Here is a 20,515-nt window from a genome sequence, read left to right as displayed (position 1 = left end):
TAACGGAACTGTTAGGTTTTATAGGAAAGTAATAACATCACTAAATACGTGCCAGAAATTTACCTGGCACTAATACATAAACGTAAGAAATGCCTGGATGGTTCTCATATATCGGATAAAGGAAGAAATAGATTATATACCACAATTTAACAAAAAAAAATTGTCTCCTAAAAATGCTCTAAATCCATTAAGGTTTAAAAAATTTCGTAATGCATAATCCTTTAACTTACTAAGAATAATAACGGATTTAAATCAGCCCAGAAAATATTTTTCCTATATTCTTTATAATTTTTTTTTTGTTTTAATCTATTAGTAATATTATTTTTTATTATATTATTCATATCCTGGACTCCTAAATAAAAAAAATATTAAATTTGCAAAAATATTTGCATTGTATTATTGCATGTCATATTAGGTCTTGAGACATAACAAGGATAAAAATCTGTTTGTCATCTATATCTTTCTCTTTATTACACTGCCTATTAAGCTCAGCCTTCAGTATTTGTTCTGAAGCTTTAACAAGTACTGTACTTTTAATAAATCTGGGCGAATCAGGTTGACATATGGATAAAATTTATTATATTTGTTATGTAGCACAAATACAAAACATATAACCGAACATGAGCTTCAGATTTGATATTAAAATTAAAATTATTTAATATAACTGATAAAATGTTGATTTGTTACAGTTATGTTACAGCTGTCATAACTAAAGTGGCAGTATTATATTATTTTGTTTTTTATTGCTATTATCTGGCACTTTTTTCTCTGACAATAATGTTCCTCTCAGTTTTTGAGAGTGCAGTTTCTTATTTCCTTTTTTACTTTTGATGATATTAGTTGCCATCATGGCTGTTGTTTATTTCAGTATGTGTGTATCATTAAGCTCAGTTAAGCTTTAACTTTATTTACAACCAATTTAAGATGGTTTATTTTTTAATTATGAATTAAAAGTATCTCAACAATACTTACTTACGTATTGCTGTCCTTCTTTCCTAAGTGGACAATAGAGTCTCCCATCTCATCTCAACGATGGGAGTGTTTAATTATATATATAATATATAACATAAATTGTAATAAAGCTATTTTTAATGTTTGATTTAATTGAATAAGTAAATTACATTGAGGATTTTTTAGTTATTATCTAATAACTACTTAACTAGTAAATCTTAATAACTAGTTTTGTGTGTATATTTTAGTATCTCTAATTAATTGTATATTATTAATTTTCAGATATGTAGACAATCATTTGTTAAATTTTTAGGATTCTATACTTATAAACTTCAAAGCTATTGCTCTGTAATACAATTTTCTGTACTCTAATGCACTCAATTACAAAACAAGAATTTTTAATGATATGAGTAATTTTATGAAACAGACCACCTTCATGCAATCTATTCAGCAATCGTATTAATTAGCTTATTGCTTTAAACTACTGTGACGATACTCTCTACGAACTGAAATTGGAATGTGTTAAAATTTAGTTCTAAAATCAGCTTCATACCTTAATGCATAAATTTCCATACTTCCCTTCTTGGTTATAAAAAATTTACCTTAAATTTAAATTGAAAATCGGTCTGCAATTACGTTGATGCAAATATGTTACCAATTAGTAGTTCCACACCCACTTAAACACCCCAAAATTTACTATTGGCAAGCACGCACGTAGTCATGCCTACTTAAAAATCTGCAACTGCTGCTATTCGAAATTATGATGGAAAATCATCACGTTTCCATGAGCCGTAATCTGAGGCTTATTGCAACTGCAGCAAATTGGCAACAGCAACCAGGCACCAGGCACCAGGCACCGTCATTAATTTTGGATAATCGAAATTTTCTTCCATTTGAAGCTGCTTAAAATATTAATTTCAAAAATTCATGTGTGAAACTGAATTGCAACAAATGTCGGAAAGCAAAATTTGCTAAAAATTCATAAAATATTCTTTGCACAATTTCGATTTAAAATGAATAATATAAATTGTACAATATTTAAGTGTTTAATTTCATAATTAAATAATTTTTTTTAAATTACAATGCTTAAACTAATGTATTATAAATTGTAATACATAAAAAAAATTGCTCATACGTTGCGGTGCTGTAACTTAGGTAAATTGTACGCCAAAAATTGTGACATCATTAAAGTAATATTACCATAAAAACCACAGAACACGGTTGTGTTGTTGAATATCCATCGATTTAGGTGTGAGATGGTATGTTGTTGTATGAAATTGCAACTGCATGCAACGCATACACAACACTAGCATCGACGTGCATCGTTTCTACTAAACCAAGAAAAACTAGTAAATCGAGTATTTGTGAAAATTGCACACAAATTTTCTCACGATTTTCAATATTTTGCACATGAAACATAAAAAGAAATGCTTTGAAAATTTAACAAACACAAAAGGAACAATTTCCCAAAAAAAGGACATGCAGAAACCAAGAATACATATATGACAGTCTTCGACAAGGATATGCACAGAGACGTATCGACACTTCCAAAGGTATATATGTGCAGTCAAAAAAAATTATAAAAATAAAAATGAAAATTGTAAAATTGCAGCTGCTCCAAAATACACAGAAAAAAAACAATACAAACAAATTTCAAAAATATAAATTTTTCTTAAAGAAAACTTTAGACGTTTACATGCATAAGCTGCAAGCACTCTTCCATGGCTTAATTCAAGTTTAACAAACAAATAGCAACTTAAAGGATTTGGAAAATATTACATCCTTTTTGAAGTTAAAAAAAAATCTTATTTGTTGAGAAAGTTGTGTAAACCGTATAAGCACTGCAAAAAAAAATAATAAATTTTACGCAAATACGAAACTGAAATGTAAGCATACAATTGCTGTCATCACTGTCAAAAGGAACGCTTCATAATTTGTTCAATATGCAATGTGCAATATCCTGAATGCAGTTTTTTCCTTATAGAAGCCATGAATACATTTATGTATGCATCTGCATATGTTGGAAAAACAGAATACACGAATCTGTAAGCGCATAAAATTTTATTATTTGAAAGCTTACTGTAATATTCCTGATATTGTGTCTAAGAACAGATACATTCCTTTACAATATAAGAATCATAACATTAGTGCCTTTAATTTATAGAATAAATGTATAAGAAAATATTTTCTTGTTAGCATTTCTTCACTTCAACGAAGTACACTTTCTTTAGGAAATATTTTCTTTTATTATTGGCACGTTTTCTTTTCATTCCTCAAAAAAAAGTTTCATTTCGCTTTAATTTAGCTGAAGAGAAAATGCGACTACTGTATTTTATAAAATATTTATGTATAGTATTTCTCTATTTAATATAGAAATAAATTTCATCCACTTTAATTATCCTTTAAATTTACTTCAATTTCGATATTTTTTTCCAATTCTCAAACAAATCATTTCAACACATTGATTTATTTTATATGAGACTTTGATTTTAAACAGTGTTTTTATTTAATTAATAATTTAATAATTTTTATTAAATCCATTTGCAAAATCTTATATTCTATATGACACCTGAAATGTATTCATTTCTTTTATTATTATTAAATTAATAAGTGTTTATTTTGAAAAATCAAATTGTGAATTCTTAATTTTTGTTTTTATTTTTAACAACAATAATAAAAAGTTTTGACCAATTAGCCTATAAAAAAATAAACACTTATTAAAATTATTTGGTCACAAAATTATTAACATTTAATTATTAAATTAAGGAACTTCGCACTGCGATATAAAGATCTACGGTTTCCCTTTCATGAATTAAAAATATTTTTCGAAGTCCGATTTTCTGCATAGATTGTAGTATAGATAGACGTACTAACCTTGTTTAAATATTTTAACCGAATTAAAATGTTCATCTAGTTATTTCGTATTCCCATGAATGTCAAGCACACTCCCAGCACGTACGTTGGAGTTCATCTCTTCCCAACAGAACCTGCCAGTTCCATTTAAATAAGTTTTCATTTTTGTAAAGTAATACTTTAGCTTACAATATTCTATTAGAATTCCTGTATTGAATCTTAAATTGTTTTTATTATTCGTTTCTAAATTAATTCAAATCCTGATTTTGCCATGTAGTTTGGTGTCAGCTGTGGAAATCTACATGTGGCGACCGCAAAGATCTTGAGGTTTATTTTATCACCCTTCTCGAGTGTTCAAATACTGTTACCATGTTGATATATTCGTAGGATACCTTTATCAAGAATGCTAGAGTCTCATCTGGATGTCTGCCATCTATTGAACTGTTGTATATATATGTATTATATTATTATATATGAATAATGACGATCTGAAGAGTTGTCTTACAACTTTTCTCATATCGATATCTTCTCATGTCGAAATAGTGTTAACAACTGTTGTTCATATAACTGACCTCGTGTAAGATATAACTTTTGACGGTAGAGTGTTCTCGATATATCTTTAATAATGTTATATATATGAACAAAAAGGCAGTATGAATACGATCCATGTTATATGCATATATTGACCGTCAAGATCTGCGAAGTTATTTTGTCACTTTTATTATTTCTGTATAAAATGTCTAAATAATTTTTACCAATTTTGTTAAAAAAACCATCCTCTTGTGTGATATATCTTTTTAGATGCTATAGTGCTTAGGATATGATTTCCATCTGTGAAAATGTTACATATATTGAATGTAAAAATATGGAGAGCCAATTTGCTGCTCTTCTCGATTTGATAGAAGTGTCTACGTATAATCAGTAGTCAATAGTAGTCGACATATGTCTCTTATGAGATATACTTCATAATGGAATCGACTTCCCATGGCTTCCATTTTTCCATTTTTTGCTACTTTGACAGCATTATCGCACGCTATCAAATTTATTTCGGTTTCGGTAGGAAGCAACAAATGTTGTGCATTGGATTAAAATGAAATAAATGCTTTGTTTCTATTTATTTTATATTAATCACTATTATGCCATATATATTTAAAAAAAATTAAAATTATTTAAACATTGATATGATTGCATCACTAATTCATATAATATTTAATATGATAAATATTTTAAAACATTTTTGTACTTAAATCGATCATTTTACTTATATATGAATTGAATTGCCGTAAATACTTTAATACCTTCAAATATTTTTTGATTCAAATAATACGTGACCAAATTGTGATATATTTTTACTTTATGATTTTATTGCATAAAATAATTGTATATATTAAAAAAATAATAAATCAAAATAACTCATTGTTTCCCAACTGCCTAATACCTTAAATACAATAAACAAAGCGCAGTAGTTGAGTGGCTAACATGTTTAAACATAATACGATTTCACAGATTCTGTTTTAACGGATTTGGATGTTGTTATTTTGTTGTTGTACAATATTATTTCTGATATTATTATTGTTGAGCATTATTTAGTTTGCTGGCTATTTTGGTTTTAAAATTTTATAGAATTTAGCAGTTTTGTCACGTTTTGACGTTTGCAACGTCATTTAAAATACATTAAAAAGTCTCCTGTGATTTTAGCCAAACCAAAGCCTTGTCTACATCCTTTTTTATTTGTTTGCATGTTTATAAGCCCAAAACAGCGACACGCAACAATGAAACCCGCCATCATACCTGAGTGAGTGTGTATGCAGTGTTTGTCTGGTAGTTTTTAACAAATTATAAATTTCAAAAATTGAAACAAAATTCTCGATGAAAAGCTTAAAATATATGAGAATAAATTATTAAAATAATTTCATAAATTTGAAGTCGTTTGAAATCATAGAAAGTATTTACTTTTAATATCATCACCTCATACCACTTTTAGTATCATACTTAAAGAATAATCACAGAAATAGGAGAATTGCAGAAACTTTTAAGTTCTTAATTCTTTTATTAAAAAAGTCTTAATAATTCTTTAAAAATCAAGAATTAGCACTATTTTTCAGTAGTCTTTATTTGAAAGCAGTACAACTTACTGTTTTTTATTTGTTTATATTACTCTTAACTTATGAAACAAACCAAAATATTTTAAAAGGTATATTATTGTTATTAGAATGGACAATGTTAGATCGTGAAATTCTCTTGAAGAAAGTCTTGTTATGGAACACAACTACAGTTTAAATATGTTAATAAATATGAAGGTACTATATGGATCAGAAACAAACAGAACTTATCATAACAGGATTCTAAGCAATCAAACATCCGATGCATCCAATTCAATCTTCTCGGATAGCCAAGCTGTCAATTATAACTCAAAACTGTCATGCTTCTCACAATGACCTAGCTAGGCTTGTTAGGGTTAAACTCATTTGGGTTCCTGGTCACAGGGATATCTCGGGTAATTGTAAGGCAGACTGTTTGCTAAAGCAGGTATTCTTCTCTCTAACATTTATTTGTCAGATATAAGCGTTCCACTTGCTCCAGTTAAACTGACAACAAAACAAAAATACCTGAGCATAGCCAAGCAATACTCGGTTGATCAACCTCATTTATTTATATATTTAAATTGACTTGGTCTAATTTAGACAGGAAACGAACTAGTCAGCTACGTCAACTAAGACAAAAGCTGCTCAGCACCACGGTATCTGTGCTGACGAGACACTGCGAAATAGGAATGCATACTATGGGACTGGGTCTACCCTACAATGACTTTTGTTGAGATAGTAGCTCTGTGGATGAGGAGGACACCGTGCTCTCTATGTTATGTGTCAGTGCCCTTCTTTAGCTAAAAAAAGACCAAAAATTTTCGGAGGTACTTTTCTCATTGACCTGACTGAGCTGTCTTCATGTAATGTTATGGACCTGACCAAGTTGGGGGGGAGTCGTTACCTTTTTCGGCGTTGTCTGTATACTGATTTAAATCTATGTACGTACCAATGCTATTCCTCTGGAACCACAATGGGTCATTATTGAGCTCAAGTGGGCTTTTTGGAAACAAGGCCGCCACTTCAACGTACCTACCTATCACAACATAAAACAAAGGAGAGAAAACAGTCCTTGGATAATCTGAGGAAAATTTTGAAGTGTTGATGATATGTTTAATATAATTTTATTCTTTAACAACTGAATCAAATAATAGTACTTGTAAATAAATTTGTATTTAACTAAATAATTATTTAATTTCTTTTTAAAGTAATTATTTTTTACAGATAAGTTTTTTAGACTTTCATTTGAAATTGAAAATATATTTAGTGTCTGACAATATTACTTTAGTAAATATTGTTAAGGTATTTTTGTTCTCACTTATCTAAACATTTTCAAAATCTTTTTTTTAGATAAGAATTCACTTATCGCATTCTTATAAATATTATAATATATAAGAATATAATATATATATTATATTTTTTATTCAACATAATTATATATACTCAATTCTATAATTATACAGTAGATACATTTTTTATCTACTAACATCATATGCCTTCAACAGCAAATCTAATTCTCTAAATAGCGCTTATCATCCTCTTTCATGAAAGTACATTGGCATCATTTTCGAATACATACTTAAGCACTAACATATTTACATGTCAATAAAAGTCAATTAAACTGTTCTCTTCAAAGAAGGGCAAAAAAATCTGTAGCTGTAAAAAAGTCAATTTAAGTTAAAGTTTAATGAAATTTTAACAATCTTCCTTATAACAGAAAATATTATCCAAACAATCTCTTCAAAATAAAGAATGCCAAAGAAAAAGAAACAATTTATAATGGACATTTGATTGCCAAATTTGCATTTTATTTATGCTTCGTAACGTTTTATTGACTGTTTTTCTTTACAGATACTTTTGGCTCTCTGAACTGAAGCATTAATGAAATATAGTGTACCAGGCAACGAAAAAAATCACATAAATATTTGGTACTAAAATTTTTGTTCATAAACGACAGGCAAATGAACTTTTATAATGAAAAATGCAAATTTAAAGTAAATTAAATTTTTTCTCCGATAACAATTTATAAAATACATTGTGCAATAGCTACATTTTTTTTCATCGTTTTACACAAATATATTGCTTCATATAGTATATGATTTTTCATTTTATTTCGCTTTTATTGAAATTTGTATGCAAGTCGTAACTTCCCAACGAATTATTTGAGGCCTTCTCTACTTTATTTTCAAAAAAATGGCAATAGAAAAAATTATTTGTATTTTTTTATTAGTCATAACTTATTACAGTTCTTAATAAATAATAAATTATCTCTTCATTGAATGTAACAGAGAGCAGTTTGGCATAATTTCCTAACAATAAGCAAAAACCGTACAAAATGGAATATTCGAGGACTCAATAACAGGATTTGTTCTCCTTATTGTTACTGCCAGAATTTTTTGTCGAGTTTTTCTACTCTGGGCAGTAAATTCCAGCCAACAAATTGAAAATGGATTCTGGGTTAGATACACAGTTCTACCCAATCTGAACGATTTATTCGAACACCAGCTGTTTTTGCTCTCTTATGTTTCATATTGGCTACAATCTTGGGTTTTTTATTGATTCGGCGTTATGCATAAATTATGCTGCAAATATTTTACATTTAAAGGATTGAAAAAATTCCATGAAAACAAAAAATATTACAATTTGTTTTGTGTTATTTGAAAAGTATTTAGGTTGATAGATTGTTTTCTTTAATGGTATTTGAGGATATCGTTACTAGAATACTGGCGGAGTAAAAACCGGCTGATAGGAGCAAATAGCAGCCAGGACAATATTTCTATTTATCTCATTTTTAAAGATATGTGCTTTTTATTAAATTATTGATTAAACGTTATTCAAAACAAATTAAATTAGTAATAACAATGGAATAAAATTTATAAGGTTTACCCTTTTTAATAAAATAGCTAAAAATGTAATATTATTTAAGTATAGCAATATTATTGTATTTCAAATACTTTGAATACAATTATATACAAATATAGATATCTTTGATTACACAGCATTTGTAATGAATCTATTAATTACAAAATACAATGATAACATTTTATTGAAAATTTTTACAATTAAAAAAAATATTTTTATTTCGAATTTCATTAGTTTCTGCTAAATAATTACAATATAATGTATTTAATATGACAACCAATCCTCGTGATAATAATTACAATAAATTATAACTCTGAAACCTGTGTGTAATTCATGAGGGAAAAAAGTTGTAAATGTTGAGATATCGATGATGAAACATAAATATTAATTTAAAAATAAAATATGAAAGAATAATAAATTCTTTACAAAGGGTGTGTCCCTTTGGAATGTTTTACAATATATTAAATATTTCAATCTGTTTGAAGTTTGAAAAATATACTCATATTTGCAAAGTCCTGTTAATCATTTACTTTTAATACCTTTAAGTATGAACAAATTTAAAGTGTAAAAAAGACACAACGCACAGCAGTAGAACCACAGACAGGAGGAGCAATGCAATGGCACTCATTTGTATGCACCCCAAGTGGCACGTAATGCTCTTGTATGTGGTTACTAGTCGGCTCCCAGTTGGCTGCTCCGGTATATTTGTTAACTTGAAAATGCAATATGTTGCATTGAAGCAACACAAAGAAAAACCATTTGTATTGACGTAAAAAATGCCGGTAATTTCACACACAATTGGCTATAGCAAAATATGTTGTAGTTGGAATGGATTGCAGTGACTGGAGTGGTTGCCACCAGTCTCAATATCATAATGAATATGAAACCTATTGTTGTAAATGTTTTTGAAATATCACTTTCGCCTTATCTATTAAATATTTAATGTTTTAACAATTCTTTAAATTTTTAATGCAGAAATAGATTTGTTGAAAATATATTGGTTTTTAATTTATTTTATTTAAATATAATTTAAAAAATACAGAATATTTTAAATATTGTTCCTAAAAGAAATCTGTAAGCAATGAAAAGTGGTGAAATAGACATCAAAGGGTTAATTTCTAAAAAAGATTTTAAAAATGTTTTAAAAAAGATTTAAAAAAGGTTACAATAAGCTAATAAAATAAGTTAAAATTTAGTTGTTGTAGATCAAGTATAACCCTTTTTTCTCGTCTTTGCTATTGCTACGGAGTAGCATGACGATGAAATAGAGGGTTGCTATATTTAATTCAAAATTTTACTGATAAACAGGTTTTCATACTTTACCATAAAAAGAATCTACAAATAAGTTTTTCCTTATAACTAAATTGCTAAAATTAACTTACATTAAATGCTGCATAGTAGATTAGTTACTAGATAATAAATAGCAATAATTTTCGCAAACCTGCCATAGCAAGATATACTAGGTATTATTATTATTCCCTGTAAAAATCTTGCATTCCACTTCGACACTTCGATTTTATACATTATTCCAAATTTTTATTACAAATAAGTTTACTTTTTATTTTAAATATTTTATTCCAATATAATAATTTTAACAATATTACATTAACAATATAAATAATTTTATATAGTTTACAAATATTTTTCTTTTTGAAAATCATTGATAATAATTTGTAAATATTTATTATATTTATATTTGTTTTCTTCTCAAGTTTTCGCATCTTAAATTTCAATTAATTTTTTTTTAATTATGTTAATGATCAAATAACGAGAAAAAAAATCATGCAGTAAAGCTCAAATTGCTTTATGGTATAACCTACTTAATATGCAAAACAAAATTTATGGCTTACAACATATTAATTAATAAAATAACGAGGGTTTAAACCGAAATAATTTTTGTTTTTATTATTCCTTACATATTATGAAAATGTATATTTCATGTTAATTTTTCCAAATATTAAACTTTTTATTAATTCATTATTCAAAAATATTTCAATATTACATTTCACCCATTTATTTCCCATCAGTTTCTTATGGCATTCATATATAAATCAATATGATGAGCAACATATTTGGAACATTTTTCAAAAGCTTACCTTGAAAGCAGTTATAAAAGATTTCCTTAATTAGAGTGAAAATGAAGTGTAAATCCCAAACGTACTTAGCGTAAGCGCACACCATTTCAATCCATAATGGCGTCCATATCCGCTTTGCACGCCATTTTTGTACGCGTGCACAAATGTATATTTTCCACAACCCAAACTGGAATGCACAAAAGAAGAAAAAACTCTTGAAAGAGAAAATTATTGCAAAAAGAAACAAACAAAAATGTAAATAAAATAAATAAATACACAAAAAAAATATAAATATAAAAGAAATAATTTTATATAATTGTTCCGTGAAAGAAATGGCATTCATTAAACCATTTTCATTGTTTCACTTTTGTTTTCTATGTTTTTTTTAGTTTGGATTTGCTTTCCTTGTTGTTGTTGTTATCCGTTTCACTGTTACTTTACATACTCGTACTGTGCATGTGTTAAAAGTGCACAAAGCAGTGCTACCAATTTAATGGTAAGGACAAAGGAAAGTGCGGAAGCTGTGCTGTGCTGCAGCATGGCAAAGTGTATAAAACGGTTTCTTCCATTCTGTTTTGGTGCTTTTTACAACACTGCTACAGCACTGCTACAACACTGCTTTCTGCTTGTACACAGCGAATGCTGTGGTGTTCCCATTTTGTTGGACGTATACGTATTTGCTTAAACTGCTCGAAATGGGGTAACCATTTTATTCCATTGTTGCAGTTTTTTGTACAATTTAAAGCTTAGCTTTGCTTGCATTGCTGCTGTGCAAATGTGAAAAGCAACAGTGCGAATTAATACTGACATCCTCAAGGGTATTTCGGAAAAACAATGCACTGAGTATAAGTATAAGATTACATATATACGACGGGTGTATAACAAAGATATGGAAGATAAATACATAAGCACAGAAGGTACACAAATGCAGGATATTGTGGTTAATATGAAAATAAAATAAACTTTAAATGCAGGATATTACAAGTTAACGAAGCGACTTATTTAATTACGTTGTACAATACGGCGTAGAAACAAATGCACAAGTATGGGCGAAACGCGTTTGGTTTCAATTCGCATCCTTAGAGTATTCTTTAGTGCTTTAATGCTTATTAAAAAATGGAATTGAAATATGAGTACAATTTTAATAATATTGAGAATTTCACTAATTCCATGGAATGACAATGAAATTACTACATTCCTTTTCATTGATGTTTTCGTTAAGCAGGACTTGTTATCATTCTTGATAAATGAAATAAAATATTCTTGTAAGTTTTTATAAATGTTGGCAATAAATCTGAAAGTATAATGGACGCAAAGATTAATTAAAAGAATTCAGGAATTTAATCTTTAAGATTTGCATTTTCATTAGTAGAAATGGTAAGATTTGTATTTGTTGACATAAACTAATTTTTCTGCAAATTTAGTATTTCCTTAAATCGACACAATTTCATATCGGTCTTCATCCTCTATCTCATTAGAAACCAACAATGAATATTACCATCTTTTTGCAATGTTAAATTTCAAATATTAGTTATATTGATAATTAATATGCTTGTCCTTATCAATGTAAGCCAATATTTATATAATGGAACCAAGGTGCTAGGTGCATAAAACCACAGAATAAAATGAAGGACATAATTGTTACTTCATAAAGGGGATTAGATATATGTATTTATGTCATTATAAGAATAGTAGAAACTGTTGCATAGGGAAGGATAAGTTAGTTTGTCGTAGCTGATGATATTGCATACAAATAATTCAACTCAAAAAATACTCATTACCATAACATGCAATATCTATCTTATGATGCTTCTTACGACTCTTGTAATCAGCATTTCAGTATGCACACATCAACTCTTAAGTTTAATATTGGCATTTATTCTTATTCCCAAGTATAACATTCTAAAGTATTAAACGTTAAGTTAAAAGAGTTTCCATTTTATTATTATTTTGATTAAAAATACTTAATGTAAATCAAAGTGAATTTTTAAAATTTTTACCTTTGATTAAACTTTGTTTACTAATATAACTCAATGCACTCTTATATATTTAACGCATATTAGACTAATGTTTCTTTAAGTTTAAATCTAAATTTTTCTTGAAAAAAGTACAAATTGTTGTTGTTGTATATCCTTAAGCATAAAATCCTACTTCAGCATTGTGTATTACGTGTTGTGTGACATACAACGTGCTTAATGCAGTTTACAGCATTTTGCAACACTGTTCAATACAAAGTAAGTGCAATTACAATGCTTTGCTTTTAAGAAGCTGTTGGACTACATGATTTGCTTTTGTTAAATATTTTGGACAAGAATCGTCACTTAAGATACACAAGTACATAATTGAAATTTTCCAAAATCACAGAAATACCTATTGACCAAAATCGGATTAATATGAAGAAAACGACATGTAAAGCGATAAGTTACTAATTAAGTTTCAATGCACAAATGCACTATATGTGTAGATCAATTACTAATGATACATATATATTATTTGTATATGTGTATATCAATTAATATATATATATTATCATTGAGTAAATAAATTATTTAATTAAATTTTATTTTGCTTCTATTTACAGATGGCAGTCGTTTTGGCGAGAGCAGTAGCAGTCGTCTACTTCCAGACTCAAGTGTGCCATGTCCTACGGGAATGTTTCGCTGCAAAGATGGTAAATGCATCACTTCATTGTGGGTGTGTAACTATCAGAAAGATTGTGATGGTGGCGAAGACGAACAACAGTCATGTCGTAAGTACAAATTTGTTCAAAATAAAGACTGTAAGCCAAATTGCAGTAAATAACCAATTTGTGTTTTCAGCACCGCCTGAATGCGAAGCCGGACAAATCAGTTGCGGCCAATATATCTTCAATAAAACATATTGTATACCACCACATTATCGCTGTGATATGACAGACGATTGCGAGGATAAATCCGATGAAGCGCAGTGCAGTAAGTTTTTCTTGCTTTATTTCATTATTTTTTCTTCATTTTTCTTAGCATTATTATTTATACTCCTTCTGATTTGCTTTTCAAGTACAATTTTTTTTACGCCAATTTGTTATTTTTATAAATATTGCAATATTGCATGCCAAATAATATAAAATTAGTTTTTATTTTTTTGTATATTTTTATTTATATATATATATTAATGTGTCCTGCAAAATTTAGCAATGGTTTTTCTTTTTGACAATATTTACTTCCTTTTTGATACTGGTTAAACATTTGATATGAAAATAAACATGCAAGAGAAATTGAGCAAATAATTTATTGAAACGAGGAATCGAGTAGTCCTGTCGTTATAACGAAATATGGTACTATAGAAAACTATAGTATAAAATATGCCAAAGGGAAATATCGCTCCTTTTGAGTAAACTTTAAAGAAAAAAAAATGACAAAAGAGACTAGTGAACAGACAGACATGGTAGTAAATTATGTTGAGTTATGCAAAATTATCTTTCAACTACGAGGACTTTTATCTTGCCTGTTATATATTTACAATATGCCTTCATCTCTAGCAGTAAGGAAAATTGATTGCAAATTTATGACTCGTTAGTATGCATAAATTTGATATTTAATTTGACAAAAAAGAATTTAAAAGTGATTATAACAAATAATCAAATATTAAGAGTGTTTCAAAATTTCTTATGGTTGCCACACTGCAACCGATATAAAAGACTGCGACATAGACTTCTTTAAGTTTCTTATTTAAGACTTTAATAATATTTCTCTTATATATTATATGTCTTATTTATATGCTAAAGTTGAAACACTTGATTATGTCCACATTTTTCAGTGTTTTCCTCCAAATGTTAGTAAAAATGTTGCTCTAATGTCACATATCTGTCTACAGCAGCAATTATCACACCCACTTCACTAGAGACGAGTACTAAATGTATAACCAAAATTGAAAGCAATATCAACAAGCAATAAAGTAAACTTCACGTTTCATAGCCCCACAAATTTCATAGTTGGCATTGCAATTTGGCTACAATGTCAATGAAATGTCAACACTGTATTCCGCAGTGTTTCGAGCATGTCACGTAGACAAAATAAATTCTCTGGAAATGTAATTAGACAGACACTTTGCGACTATTAAAACCACTACAGAATTCGTTAAAAGCGAAACTTATTAAAATTGCATTTCAACCTTTTGTCTCCAACTTTTCTTAGCGTAGCATAAACAACTTATTAAAACAAACTTAAGTTACGTTAATTTTTTCCTTCAAAAACTGAATATCTGACATAACCGGGAAGAGTGAGTCGTGTTAAAGTTTAACTATTTAAATTTAAATCCTTAAAATAACACGCATAACTTTTTAGCCGACAAACACACACGCTTTTTGTTTCTCTGCGCATTTTTATATAGCAACAGGATATCTCTCCAGTGCTATACGCGGTCGTGTTCTATCCTTGCTCTGGTGGCTCAAGTAGCATAAAAATGTGTGAGAATTTTGTGGCAAGTTATTTGCTAAAGTGGCAAGTCACAAACACTGTAATTTAATGGGCGTACATTTTTGTGAAAATCCTAGTAAATTAGTTGGAATTTGTTAAATTTGTTTACAAGGTAAGTGCGGTAACATCTTCGCTTTCAAAATGTATATAATATAAATGTTCACTAGACCTGACATTGAGATTCATCTTAAAAGTTATTGCTGTGAAGTCAAAAAAAATAGAAATGTAGTACATATACTATAAGCTAAAAAAGAATAACAAAAATATATTTGTCTTAAAAACATTATTATTATAACAATGCATTAAAGTTTATTTGTTCAATATGCAAATGCCACTAGCAACTTAAAAGATAAATTTCGATACATTGTAGTTATCTTATTATTATTACATATTATTATACTTAGTACTATCTAATCTTAGAGTAATCACTCTCCGCACGGGGAGGTACGCAAATCTTAGATCAATCACTGAATAATCATGAAGCTTATAGGGTATACATGAAATAGTCAATGAGATGGATGGGACCCTGTAGTACCCCCAGCTATCAAAGAGTAAAAGTGCCTAGTTGCGCTGACTCGAAAAAAGGATCAACATACATACATACATTATATAAAACTTTAAATCTAAAAAATATTTATAATAATTTTGATATTAATACGAAGTATACCGAAATTTCTGTATTATAAATATTATTTAAAAATGTTATAATATATAATTAATTATAATAAAATATAAATATAACTATAAATATAATGTTAACTATATACACGTTATATAGTACCCTAATAATGACTATAGAATATAGTCGATATATAGGTTTAAATAAAATCTTTTAAAAAACAATAAATTTTTTTTAAAATGTATTATTTAACTATCAAGGAAACTAATCAACCTATCCCGGGCAAATATATCTAAGTTAATAGGAAGTAATTATGTCTTAATGTTCCCCTGGGAATGTAATGGAATGAAGAAGAAGTATGAATTATTACGGTACACTGCCCGTTAGGAGGACATACCGTGAGGTTCAATATCAATATGCACTGTAAAAATTACATGGTGGATGACGAATAGGAATTACTAATACACCTTCTGTTACAGTATCCTGCTATCGCAAGGCATAAACTCTCCTATTTAGGGTCCGACATTTTCAATTCATTAAGGTAAATTCTATTCCCCTAGCTCGTGTCAAGGGCTTTGTGGCCAGTACTGAATAGTTATAGTGACAGGTGTTAAATTCTTAAGGGTATCACAATGGACCTCATGGTCTACGTGCATCTTCGGACGGTCTCTAACCTAACCAATTATTTAACTATTGAGCAACTATTTTTATGTGTTAAATAAACGACGTAAACCCGGCAAAAAACTTATTGATAAACAAATAATTATAAATATGGTATGCAATAGTTTTAAGCGTAAGTTAACTGTTTAAGATAATGCCATATACTTTGCCATTGAATCAAATAATTTAATAACGAATGAAATCTCCTTAACTGTTTAAGATAAGTCCATAGTCCATACCTTAGCTTTGAGTCAAATCATATAATAATCATTTTCTCAATTGATATCAAATTTATTAAATTGATTTAGACTGAATTAAGGTAATTCTTTTGAGATTTTACAAGAATTTATTTTCCAAGTTCTACATTAAGTAATATAATTAAACACAATATATTTACTACTAAAATGTACAATAATATGTTGTAAAAAAAAAGCAAGCAATCATCTATGAAATTAACTTTTGGATGACTGATTTATAACAATAATTTTTATTAAATTTGTGGCTTCGTTCATGTTTTATTTATTTTTATTACTAACCAAAAATAACTAATCAGAAGGGATATACATACATACAGACACCTTAAGAATTACACACTACAATGTTTTTATTATCCCAGTTGGAAACGGAATGCTCCTTCAACGAAAAGAAAGGATTTTTGAACAAATGAGTTAAACGTCTTGACTGATACTTTCACATATCGTAAATATTGCCCAAAGTAGCTATCTGTCTTTACTGAAACTCTTACCGAATGGTCGTAACGGGGACATCGGAATCATATCAGAGTCCATCTTAACATTAGTTAAATAGATATTTCAAGACACTACGTGTCTTGGCTTTAATAATAATAGACTCAACGTTTAAACTTTTATTCAGAAGATCCCATAATAATAAAACTTCGTTTCCTTTTTTTCGATACTATAAATAACGTGAAAATTTTTAGGTGACAATTTTGGTTACTCAACTGGGTAGGCCAACGTTCTAGAATCACTTGTCTATGATGACGAAGTAGCACTCTTCATTTTTGTTGGAGTTTCACTGTTTGAATAGAATATTTGTAAAGCTATTTAAGTGGAATGAATTACAACAAAAACAATGACAGTTTTATATTTTTCGCAATAAATAGATCTACCCAAATCTTACTTTTACTAAATGTAGAAAATTATAAAAATTAACTTCAAGTATATATACTCGCATATTTATTACATAAAATAGAATAGTATAGAAATAAAAAGCGACCCGGCTCCTGACAGAGCGGAGTTCCGCGACCATAGTTGATCTTTTGTGCTGCTACAGACCCTAACCGAACAGAAGACATTCCGTCTTTCGAATAAAAGGCAAAATGTCAGCCGATTAGAACCTCCTAATGTCAGAAAATGAAATTCATTCTCGACTCAATTACCTCTTCCTGACCCAGATCAAAGCTAGACAGTCACAGAGAATGTGACTAGATATATTATCTTCAACATCATTCCAGTACGTTCCCAGGGAAACATAGGGCCATAACAAACTTTTTCCAACTGTCACGATTTCTTGACAGGATTTTAATTTCTCCAAAGGTTTTTCGCTTGCTTAGGTTTCTTTCTCTAGATATATTAATGAAATATTAAAATATTTAAATCATATACTTAATATTTTCTTATAGTTAATGTTATACTTGTAAAATTAAACTACTAAAACACACAGAATGCAGGTGTATAATGAAGTTTTTTAATATGTACATACAGATGTAAAGTATTTTCCAGTGCATATATTAGCAAAAACATATTTATCTTTATACTAGTATCTATCTTAACTATGTATTTACCACCTCTATTTGATCTATTATAGTAATTTTATTTTATTTTGTTGTTGTTGTTTTTTAATTCCCAACTGTTATGATGACAAAAAACTTTAAGCAGTTTTACTTATAATTTTGGGTTTTATTATAAATTTTTTGTATGTTTGTTTTTCTACTTTATACTACGAGTATGCATAATTCCTACAAACTTCTAGAAAGTTTTTTATTTACTTTAAGTTCGTTGGATGACATCAAACTTATTTAAATTTCCTACGCATTGCTACGCAATCATATGCAGTTGCACTTAATTGTATAAAGTAAAACAAAAAACTCTTTCGGTTTTCTTAGTAAACTTATGTTTTGCAAATGTCATATAAGGAGGCAAAAGGATCTGTAGGAAAACTTTTAATGCTGGCTTAGGAATTAAATTGTACCAACATGTTTGTGCCTCGTTGTTTGTAAAGTTCATAAAATTTTATTTATAGTAAATGAATGAAAAGAAAATAAGTTGACATATCTATTAATTTTCATGGCATGCGGTTTAAAATTTTCATATATTCGTTATAACTTCGCGTTACTATACTTCGTTTTTTTATTTTTATTATTTATGTAACTTCTAATGACAAGCTAAAATTTGATTTTAGGAGTCTTAGTATCTGATTGATTTATTACTAACCTTATCCTTACGAAGTGTTTTAATTAACAAAGCCAAGTATCTTTTAACCCACAATTATCGAATATGAATATGATATTCAAATCGATGGTAGTTAAATGTCATCAATGATCCACGAACTCTCATATACAACAGATGACTTCTTGTAGAAGTTATCAGTAAGACTTTATTGAAGATATTTGCAAGTGAATATCCAGTATTATTCTTTGACTGCTCATTCTTTCTCAATTTTTTACTGATATAGATCAGTATCAATCGGCTTTATAAATCTAATAATTCTAAGAGAAAATTTTTTCTAACATTTTAAGGCACATTATATCGAGTAAGATTTATAAGTTAAACACGACAGTATCTATTGTATAAACAAAAAGCTCGTTTAAAGGCTAAATTGTACTTCATGACTAGATTACAGTATCTTGATTGATAGATTGTAGTATCTGTTGACAAAATATTCTATAAATAAAATAAATGAGCGTGCTTTGTTCATATATTTCTCTAAAAATAATATGAAACATTATAATACCAGACTTCTCTTACCGAGTTAGTTAGGCATGTCAGTGACCCGTTCACATAGACACGGGACATTTCGGATAACTACAGGGTAAAGGAGCTTCCCAAGGCAGTCATTCTGTTTTCTGACTTTGATTTCTCGGATATTGGTACGGCACTTACAACAACCAAGACTTTTGGAGTACCTTTACTTACCGACTTATCAAAGCTATCATACTTTAAATTTAGGGACTTGACCAAGTTTATAGACTTATTAACTTACTTCACTTTCCTTTAAATGTGCCAGTTGTACTTTTAAGCGTTGTTTGTTCGCTGCCTACTGCTTTCATTTTTGGGGTCCTTTAGCTCTGCGTGTAAATAACGCTAGTCCATGGTATCAAACTGAATAATTATATGAGCTTAAGTGTGCTTTGAACACAAGGCCGCTCTCTCCAACCTAACCTAATCTAATGCCAATTATTCTTTAGCAAAACAAGAGTTAAAGTACCAGTTAGTTAACTACAATTAATTGTTATCATAAAAATTAAGAAATTATAGTATTAGCCCAAATTAAATAATACTCCTTGCATTAATCAGAAGAAAAAAATATATAAATAAAGTACTAGCTAACAGCACTATAAAGCGGAAAAAATATATCACAAAAATTTTTAATGGAAAACTTATAGTATTAGCTCAAAGAAATTATAGTATTAGCTCAAATTAAATAATACTCTTTGCATTAATCAGAAGGAAAAAATATGTAAATAAAGTACTAGCTAACAGCACTAAAAAGCGGAAAAAATATATTACAAAAATTTTTAATGGAAAACTTCATCATAATCTTTTTCTATTTTGTATATGTACAAGTTTTCTTCGAATAATTAATTTCGATTTTTAATTTTCATTTCAAATTTCAAGAATTTAATTCAATTTATAATAATTTAATTATTTTTTATTCCTTGGCATACTTGGCATGTGAACTTCTTAACTTTACAAGAACTCTAAAAGAGTTTTTCTT

General features: G+C 28.5%; 1 protein-coding gene across 1 annotated transcript in view; it reads left to right on the top strand.

Moving 5' to 3' along the window:
• Positions 1-20,515, top strand: part of LOC119671029 (low-density lipoprotein receptor-related protein 2) — a 151,577-nt gene that overhangs the window by 109,921 nt on the left and 21,141 nt on the right. The window contains exons 3-4 of the mRNA XM_038081514.1: positions 13,407-13,574; positions 13,645-13,776. Of these exons, the coding sequence (XP_037937442.1) occupies positions 13,407-13,574; positions 13,645-13,776 (300 nt within the window). The remainder of the gene's footprint in view (positions 1-13,406; positions 13,575-13,644; positions 13,777-20,515) is intronic.

The sequence above is a fragment of the Teleopsis dalmanni genome, chromosome 1 (assembly GCF_002237135.1).
Source record: "Teleopsis dalmanni isolate 2A chromosome 1, ASM223713v2, whole genome shotgun sequence".
Lineage (NCBI taxonomy): Eukaryota > Metazoa > Arthropoda > Insecta > Diptera > Diopsidae > Teleopsis > Teleopsis dalmanni.
Note: the sequence above shows the minus strand (reverse complement) of the source record. Positions and strands in the feature narration are given on the sequence as shown.